Source organism: Lygodium microphyllum, chromosome 5 (assembly GCF_053477565.2).
Source record: "Lygodium microphyllum isolate KBCC chromosome 5, Lygodium_microphyllum_v1.1.10, whole genome shotgun sequence".
NCBI lineage: Eukaryota > Viridiplantae > Streptophyta > Polypodiopsida > Schizaeales > Lygodiaceae > Lygodium > Lygodium microphyllum.
The window spans coordinates 15,427,239-15,437,316 of record NC_141139.1 but is presented as its reverse complement, the minus strand read 5'-3'; the positions used below and the strand labels follow the sequence as shown (position 1 = coordinate 15,437,316).

The 10,078-nt window shown below is 41.5% G+C and overlaps 1 protein-coding gene across 1 annotated transcript; it reads left to right on the top strand.

The window, feature by feature from the left end:
* Window positions 1–1,539: 1,539 nt before the first annotated feature.
* LOC148035528 (putative pentatricopeptide repeat-containing protein At3g47840) lies at window positions 1,540–9,215 on the top strand. Its single transcript, XM_087677482.1, has 3 exons — window positions 1,540–1,733; window positions 1,820–6,083; window positions 6,199–9,215. The coding sequence occupies exons 1-2, from the start codon at window positions 1,653–1,655 to the stop codon at window positions 4,232–4,234; spliced, it is 2,496 nt and encodes an 831-aa protein (XP_087533608.1). The 5' UTR covers window positions 1,540–1,652; the 3' UTR covers window positions 4,235–6,083; window positions 6,199–9,215.
* Window positions 9,216–10,078: the final 863 nt, after the last annotated feature.

The window sequence follows — 10,078 nt, the reverse complement described above, 5'->3', positions numbered from 1 at the left end:
AACCAATTAGTGATGTAAAATATTTAGGTTCATGCAAAGCAAATAATATAGCTAATCATGGCAAGTATGTGGTAGATTGGAATAAGTTGTTAGGGAGACAACATCTTGATGAGACACATGGAGCACTAACATAAAGCTAGTAGTTGATTGTAAAGGCCACCCAAATTTTTGATGGTGTGTATGGAGTGTGTCTTGTTGGGAGGACCATTAGGATCTTCAATCTGTATCTTGTGTGAATTGGTGGACATTAGCTTCATCTTCAAGAAGAATTGTCACTTCAATAGCGATTTTTGAAGACAAAGACGGAAGGACTAGGAGGAAGATGTTGTCCTCCTCAAAACAATAAAGAGTCTATTGTTATTTGGAGGGGGTTCTCATGCGTTTTGAAGGTTTAGGAAATCTTGAAAGCTTGTGACTAGGAAGAGGATGTTCACACACAACTTGAGATCAATGAATCAGATCCTTGGTATGACATAAAAGGTCTTTTGATTGGGTATTGATTTGAAATTGCTTTTACATTTTGGATAAGAACATTCATATTCTAGAATCACAAGTTATGATTACTAGAAATGGTCTCCAAGTTGTTCAACATAATGAACTTTCACCCATGAATACTTGACCCATGCCCACGCGTTGTGATTAAATGAACTTTAGCTCAATGCATTGCCTTTAAAAAAACATAGTGAAATAAGATTGTATTATAATATGTACAACACCATGAAAATGATATTGTTACCTTTATAAGCATTTTTCTCATTCACAACCCTAATTGAGTTGGTTTTTTTCCACAAAACCCAAAAATAGCTATGATTTCCTCTACTATATGGTGAAAATTGAATATATCACTCCAAGAGGATTCTTCTCTTCCCCAAGCAAAATTTTGTTTGTCCTTAGGTTAGTAATGTGTGGGGTGTTATGCTAAGCGGACTTTCTCATGAGTAGTTTCAAAACTCCCTCTAAACTCACTAGCAAATGACAAAACTAAGGCTTGTCACCTTCTATGTAACTAAGTCTATTTATACAACTAAGTCTACCTACTTTAATATTTGACTAGGATTAACGAGCCACAATCTATGAAACTCATGCATTTGGCCCCGACTTTGGATAAAAAGCAAAAGTTTTTTATCTTAGTAACTACTCGAAACACCATGTGACGACTTGAAAGTGGAAAATATGTTATTTTTTTTCATTTTTGAAACAGCCCCTATGAAAGTCCTCTAAGCCCTCAAATTGATTGCATTGCCTCTTTGTATTTACAAGAAAAACAACACTTGGAGAGGACAGCAACAATAATATGCAAGAAGACAAAAGATAAAGATCATAATTCATAACTAGGCGCTCCACGCCTAGACTCGCTTCGGCGCTTCGCGCTAGGGCGGGCGCGATTTCATGGCGAGGGCAGGTGCTGGACGTGTGGCACCCGCCCCCGTGTTTCTTTGTGGGGAGGTTGGGAGCTGCCATGTGGCACCCACCCCCACCTCCCCTTAACTAATAGTATAGACTATAATCAACTAATTGGTCTATTGCTGGCTACTCATTCGCGCTACCCTTTTGTGATCAAAAGGAAGTAGCTGTGTGATATTCATAATGTGTTGTCAAGCAGCGAGTGAGGGCAGCTCTCAGACTTCAGCATATTTGATGATGTACCACGAATGGACCTGGACTGCTTATGGAAGGAGTATTACTACCTCAGCGACCCTTCCCAATTCTGGGACACTAACCGGAACCGCAAGGTAAATTACTGCGTTCATATCACAGCCTCGCCGTCTGCAGCTCCATTCAATACATACTTCACATCCAACTGTTTCATCAATCACAGAGCCCCCCTCACAAGCAAACAGGGCAGGTGCCATGGCTGGATGGGGGTTGCAATCCGCCTCGGGTCCAAGAGGACTCGAGAAGAAGAACCGTAGTGAAGACGAAAGATGGAGAGTTCAGAACGGTACGACAGGCATCCCACTCCTCCCGTGCGGCAGTCCTCGAGGTGATAAAGGCATGTGGCAGACACAAGGACCTGCGCCGAGGCAGCAGGATACATGCAGATATTCTTAACACAGAGCTGCTGAAGAAGGACATCCATGTTGGCACTGCCCTTCTCCGTATGTATGCCAAGTGTGGTGCGCTCACAAAAGCGCAAGAAGTGTTTGATGAGCTTCCAGCACGGGATGTTATCTCTTGGAATGCCCTGATTGCCGGATATGCTGAGCATGGACATGGTGATGAAGCTTTGAAATGCTTTGTGTGCATGCAGGATGAGGGTCTTTCCCCAGATGCAGCCACCTTTACTTGTGTTTTGAAAGCTTGTGGCAGCATAGGAGCGACTGAGAAGGGTGAAGAGATACATGACGAGGTCTGTAGGCTGGGGCTAATGCAAAACCATGATATTGTGCTAGGCAATGCATTGGTGAGCATGTATGCTAAGTGTGGTGCACTTACAAAAGCGCAAAAAGTGTTCGATGAGCTTCCAACACGGGATGTTGTCTCTTGGAATGCCCTTATCATTGGATATGCTGAGCATGGACACGGTGATGAAGCTTTGAAATGCTTTGGGCGCATGAGAGATGAGGGTGTCTGCCCAGATGCAGTCACCTTTATCTGCATTTTGAAAGCTTGTGGCAGCATAGGAGCAACTGAGAAGGGTGAAGAGATACATGCTGAGGTCTGCAGGCTGGGGCTAATGGAAAACCATAATATTGTGCTAGGCACTGCACTGGTGAGCATGTATGCTAAGTGTGGTTTGTTGGCAAAAGCACAAGGAGTGTTCGACAAACTTCCAACATGGGATGTAGTGTCTTGGAATGCCCTAATTGCTGGATATGTTGAGCAGGGACATGCTGTTGAAGCTTTGAAATGCTTTTCACGCATGTGTGGTGAGGGCCTCTCCCCAAATGCAGTGACTTTTATTTGCGTTTTGAAAGCTTGCACTAACATTGGAGCAACCGAGAAGGGTGAAGAGATACATGCCGAGGTTTGCAGGCTGGGGCTAATGAAAAACCATAATATCATGCTAGGCAATGCATTGGTGAGCATGTATGCCAAGTGTGGTGCACTGGCAAAAGCACAAGAAGTGTTTGATGAGCTTCTAGTACGGGATGTGGTCTCTTGGAATGCCCTTATTGTTGGATATGCTGAGCATGGACATCATGATGAAGCTTTGAAATGCTTTGGGTGCATGCGAGATGAGGGCCTCTCCCCAAATGCAGTCACTTATATTTGCATTTTGAAAGCTTGCAGTAGCATAGGAGCAACTGAGAAGGGTGAAGAGATACATGCTGAGATCTGCAGGCTGGGGCTAATGGAAAATGATAATATTGTGCTAGGCACTGCATTGGTGAGCATGTATGCTAAGTGTGGTGCATTGGCAAAAGCACAAGAAGTGTTTGATGAACTTCTAGCACCAAACGTAGTGTCTTGGAATGCCCTAATCTCTGGATATGCTGAGCATGGACATGGTGATGAAGCTTTGAAATGCTTTGGGTGCATGCGAAATGAGGGCCTCTCGCCAGATGTAGTGACCTTTGCTTGCATTCTGAAAGCTTGTGGCAGCATAGGAGCAACCGAGAAGGGCGAAGAGATACATGCTGAGGTCCGCAGGCTGGGGCTAGGGGAAAATCATAATATTGTGCTAGACACTGCATTGGTGAGCATGTATGCTAAGTGTGGTGCGCTTGCAAAAGCTCAAGAAGTGTTCAACAAGCTTCCAGCACGGGATGTAGTCACTTGGAATGCTCTAATTACTGGATATGCTGAGCTTGGCAATGCTGAAAGGGTTATCAACTCATTCCAGAAAATGTTACTAGAGCATGTAGAGCCTGATAGTGTCACATTCATTGTTTTACTTACTGCTTGCAATCATGCAGGGTTAGTGGAGGAGGGGCTAATGTACTTGGATACTATGAGCACTGTGTATTGCATCATCCCAACTCTAGAACACCACATTTGTATGGTTGATATTCTCAGCCGTGCAGGGCAATTTAATAAGGCGGTAAGCATTATCCCAAATGAACCAAGTTTAGAAATGTTGAGGGCTCTGTTGGGTGCTTGTAGAAAATGGGAAAATGTGGAGCTTGGGAGATGGGCCTTTGAACATGCAATACAGCTTGATAAAAAATGTGCTGCAGCATATGTCTGCATGAGTAATATACATGCGACTGGGGGCTTGCAGGAGGAAGCCAACAAGGTTGAGAATATTGAGAAAGTGCAATTGACCAAGGAAGATGCTAAAATGTTGTGAATGTTGTTAATAGACTCATACAAGTAGAAATGTGCATTCATTTACTGTGGGGGATAAGATCCATCTCCCAAAGGGAACATATCTATGCAAAGCTAAAAGACATTGGTTAAGAATTGCTGGTGAAAGGGCAGCCCTCTTGTTTCCATTAGGTGTCACAAGCCATATCAGATGGTGTGGAGGAAGATGTGCTATACGGGCATAGTGAGAAGTTGGCTATTGCATGTTCTCTTATCCATACACCTGGGTGTACACCTATATGTATTATAAAGAACATGTGTGTTTGTGGTGACTGCCATTTTCCTACTCTCTTATCTCGAACATGGAGAAGTGCAAAGTTCAGGTCAAAGCTGCAAACCGCTTTCATATTTGTGAGGATGGAAAGTGTGCCTATGAGTTCTGGTGATTGTAGTTCTGCTGTTGGGCATTCTCCCTACTCAAATGTTGTTGCCAGACTACAGAGATAATCATACTAGCTTGTATAAGCATGTGGATGGGACGACTTATTAACGCTTACCTGAATTTTCAGCTTTTCTGTCTTTCTGCGTCTCGGGATTATAGAATTGAGCACTTCCAATTTTGAAGCAATCCTGCACACACCATGAAGGCTACATTTACTTGAGGGATTAAAGGAGAAATGCTGCTGGAATACTTATTTTTTCAAGACCAGGATTAAACTGTACACAGGGATTAAAGGAGAAATGCTGCTGGAATACTTATTTTTCAAAAGCAGGATTAAACTGTACACAGGAATAAAAAAGGTGGTGATGACATTGTGAGGCCTGCTAAGGTAAGAGACAGAGATGATGATTGATTGTATACGCATGCACTTGAGCTGGTCTATGACAACCCAGTGGACCTCAGCCATCTAGTCAAGCATAGAACCTGAATCTGAAAGAGAACTTTAGTATCTTACAGGTTTGACAGCATGCAGCAAGAAGAAATTGAGTGAAACAGCACAATTTTCTTCCCTTTTTGAAGATCTTGTCTGTAACTGGTATTGCACTGACATGGCATTATCAGAGGACACTAAGAAGCATTTTAGTTAGCAAGGAGCCCGGCTTATTCATGAGTTACTCTGTACGGAATGGCTCCATCAAACAAGTTGCCTTGAACCAGGGTTAGAAAAGATGGATGCCATAAACAAGGATGAGGTTGTAACAGCAGATTTTATCAGCAGTCCCCTTTCTTTGGTTGCTGTACATGTCCTCTCTCTATGAATTGTGACAGTAGGTTACTTGTGTGAATAATTGGATGTGCGTAACTCGTACTCCACACTCAAATAAAAAATGGGACAGGACACAATTTGACCTAAGATTTCTTAGCCCACAAAATCAACCAAAAGATATTAACCTATTAGCCTCAGAGACAACAATGTAACTACTACACTCAAAAACAGGATATTGTCTAAGAATCTCTAATAGTACCATTCTATACAACTGTATCCCACTTTTGCATCGGTCATTCACAAAAGGGCTTGAGGTTTCCTGATATCAAGCAGTTAAACAAGGCATGATCTATGGGTGGAGCAATCTGCCCTGGATCCAATATATTGCGAGAAGAAGCCCAATCAAAAAGAGTTATACACTATAGCAGATACAATACTCTGGAGTAGAAACATGGGAACATACCCTTGTATCCTTGTGGGCTTGGGGGTAGGTCTAACCCAAGTGAGGTGATGATCATGCAATTCTTTACTCACAGACAGGAGCTTTGCCAGTAGTACATTTTCGCTTGGGTGGGCCATGACCTGTTTTTCACATCATAGGTGGGCTGACCCCGGTGGCACTACATTCCCCCTCCATGACTTCTATACCCATCCTCCCCGAACTGCCTCGAGAGGCTTACATATGTAAGTCATTTCTTATTACAGACAGCTCCAGCTGGACTGTTGATATATGTTCTTTGTTAAATTCTTTTGAGTAATATAATTGGCTGCACCTTTTATTGAAGTACTCTCTGTGCAGGATCTCTCCTTTTCACACCTAGAAAGCAGTTGAGGTGCGGAAATCAAACTGTCCACATGCCCTCCAAGCTCACACGAGCTTTTTGTGACCTCATCTCTTGGCATGGAGGGTTTGGACATTGGGTGACTCCTGCAGCAATCTCTGCATGGCTACTGAATCTCGTCACAGGGCCTCTCCTCCAAGCATTGCTGTTGAGTCTGGATGGCTGCCTCCTGACAACTCCTGTTGGACTCCGCCAGGGCCAATGCCAACTCCTCTGTAATCCCTCCATCCTGCACCCACTCCCTGGATGGCTGCCTCCTGACAACTCATGTTGGACTCCGCCAGGGCCAATGCCAACTCCTCTGTAATCCCTCCATCCTGCACCCACTCCCTGGTCGAAAGTTGTCTGATCTGTCCTCTCACCTTCTCACACGATTGGGGGTCAAGGTTTCAGGCAAGGGCATCTAGGGAGATGAGAATTAGAGCATGATTTGACAAGGTGGCCCCCACTAGTTGACAACTTTCCCTCATTGTGCATTGCCCCACTCCCCCACATAGAACCTATCCAAGTACTCAAGGAAGATGTGACCCAACCACTTGTAACCCCCATTGTGTCTACGGAAGGCTGGATCACTCCAACATTATGGGCTTTTGCGAAAATGAAGACCTTGTTGAGAATATAGGCATATAAACCCTCATGCAGGAGTGGATAAGGGTAGGTAGGTGCGAATGGTTCTGAGGGGAAGTGGAAACCCTAGACCTAGCCAGTTGGGGCTATATAAATAGGCAAGGGGTCTACATCAACTTTTGAGTGAGAGTGACCCAAGTTGTACTTTCATGAGCAACTGAATAAGCAAGACTTGTTCTTGTACTTGTGAGCTCTTCTCTCCCTCTTGTGCACACTTCAATCCTTGCTTCCACTCTGATTTTCCACAGACCTCCCATGGCTCTTGCTTGTCTCCTATGCCCTCAAAGTCCATGCATCTGCCTTGCTAATCCTCAAACGTCTCTACGTTGTTGTAGCCTCCTTCAACACTCCAAGAGTCCACTTTAGGCTGTCTAGCCACAATCTCTATCTAGAAGTTGGAACATGCTTGAACCTCTGTGGTTGTAGACATTGAGGGTTTTAATACAGGAACCCCAAATATCTAGTCTTGCTCATAAGGCTTTACTAACAATAATCGTCCCATGATCCTTCACACATGATTGTGAACTCAAGCCAATTGAAGTGCAAAATCCTCCACTCCAGCCATGGGTGTAGATAGACTACTTCCAATAGGTGTGAGAACCTCCTAGAAGAGTCTTCCTTTTCTTTGAGCAAACTTTTCCAAGCAAGACGAGGAAACCAGGCAGCATGTGGCAAAGTACACTTGATAGAGTAGGGCAAAGCAGGAGGTTCTTGTTTCCCTTGGAGGTTCATTCTAAATTTGACATACATAGACCATGAATATAAGTTACACTAATTGTTATCATTAGGAAAAAAATGAATTCACAAATGGGCCCTTAAAAATAATATAGTTTAAGATGTGGGCCTTTTGGATTGTCCAATAGGAAGGCTAGATGTTGACATCCATGGAGAGTGAATCTTCTCTCTCCAAATCTTGGGTTTTCTATTAAAAAAAATGGGTAGTGGGGATTCAATTTCGGTTTTTTTCCCTCTCACGAAATCAGTTTGACCCAAAAGTTGAGCAACAGATCACTTTCCCTCTCTTCTCTGTACTCCTGAATTTTCGTCTCCATTGAAACTCCATGTTGAGAGTAATTAGGGTTTTGAGCGTTTTGCTTACCTCTGCACTTTCTTCTCCACACAGGTTCAGATTTTGGGCAAAACACAGGTGCCCATCTCTCTTTGCATTTTCTCTTGTTTGCTGTTTTTTCAATAGGGTTTGATGTCGTTTCTTACTATTGTTTTATTGCAGAGGTTGTTTGGGGTAGGAGACAAAGGTGCTTATCTCTCTCTCCTTTCTTTCCCCCCTCTCTATGTGTTATTTCTATTTTATATTATGTTTTCAATAGAGTTTGATGTTGGTTCTAATTTTTGTTTTCTTGCAGAGTTTATTTGGAGCAAGAGGAAAATGTGTTAATCTCTCACTGTTTTTTTTTTTTGCTGATATCTTTTCAATACAACACAATGTTAGTTCTAATCCTCGCTGTTTTGTTGCAGAGATCATTTTGGGTAACATTGCATAAGTGCTTGTCTCTCTCTCCCTCTCTCTTTCTCTCTTTATGTTTCCTCTTTTCTACTGTTTTTCAGTATACTTTCATGTAAATACTAACTTTTGCAAAATTGTCTTTTGCAGAGATCAATTTGGGCAAGATTGGATATGTGCTTATTTCTTTCTCTCTCCCGCGTACTCAGACAAACTTTCTCTTTTTTCCTCTCTACATTATCCCTTTTCTACTATCTTTATAATAGGGTTTGATGCTAGTTCTAACTTAAGGATCAATTGTTATTGCAGCACTTAACACAAGGTAGAGCAGAGATTCTATAGCTCAATTTATAGGTAAATCTACCATATTTTGTGGTGTCAAAATTTATTCATTTAATTAGTGACTTTTATATTTGATGGGATTGATGTTTTCTTATGTCCATCATTTGCAATGGGTTTTGATTAGCAATGATTCAATCTTATCAACAAATCAGCTTATAGGTAAATTGGCCACGTTTTGTATTGTTTCTATTCATGTAGCTATCTAGATATTTTTTGCCAAAAGGGATTCATGCAGGTGTTTTTTTTGTACATGCATGTATTATACAAGGTTTAGGTGAAGCATAGAATTCGCGATTAACTATTTTGATGTGGTGAGTGATTCCTTTGTGTTGAATGATATGGATCTATTGAAAGTCGATGGTTCAAAAATCCTCTACTTTATTGGTCCTATATGTCCATTTGGATCTCCATGCCAATTGGCAATGATCTATGAAACTCTTGTATCATATCATCCATAAAACACACAATGTGTTGAGTCTTAGAATATCTCAGGTGTCAATCCAATGTGCCTATTAAGATTTCATGCCATGTGACTGCTATCCTTGTAACAACTACTCTATAATATCCACATTTCATACAATGTATTGAGTCAAATCAGACTCCTCTTCATTATAATAAAATTTATTTTAGCGAAATTCTTTGAGTATTCTTGTGTTATTTTTTTCATTATATTTAATGTAAATGGTATGATTAAAGTGATGTCTTGAAATTAAATATATACTTTGTATTGATGTATATATCCATATGCGTTTCGATATCGATGTTTATGTCTGTTTACAAAAGTGTAAATATCTCTTAATGCCATGTTGATTTGTATGGCATATTGGTGATTACTGGACAGACTTAAAATGCTTATTATTTAGGGATTAATACGTACTTCTTTACTTCTACTGCATAGGTTATAATGCATGAGAGAAGAACAAGCATTCTCTCAATAGAAGTACGTAACAGAAAAGATGAAGAAGGGAATTGGATCACTGATACGTATCATTGCTCGTCTTGGGTACAATGCATCCAAGTATGAAGGGAGCTTTCAGGGTGAAAGCATCTGCAATTCCAGATGTATCAAAGCACTGGAAGGGTAAAATTTTAGCTCTCAGACAAAGAAATGTTGATTCTCACCTTGTAACAGAGGCGTTTGTACAACATGTATTAATGCAAAAACAAATACATATTGCATCCACTGTGCCCTTTCAACGAAACATTGCAAACAATAAGTATTTGCAACTCATTGAGAATGAGAAATTTCATGATACCTATGTAACAACTTGTCTTGTATTTACAGAAGTATACCCTTCGGATTGCTGAGTGGCAAAATGTTGAGAGTTTCATTGGTTCTTTTCAGTGTTACCACCTCGAAATTGGTAGATTGCTCTTTGAGGGGCGTAAAGCTAAGCAACTCGCAG

Excerpts from the sequence above, each read along its gene's own strand:
- LOC148035528 (XM_087677482.1), top strand. The coding sequence starts at position 1,653 with ATGGACCTGGACTGCTTATGGAAGGAGTATTACTACCTCAGCGACCCT. Across the intron at positions 1,734-1,819 it reads ACACTAACCGGAACCGCAAG|AGCCCCCCTCACAAGCAAAC; the intron begins GTAAATTACTGC and ends CATCAATCACAG.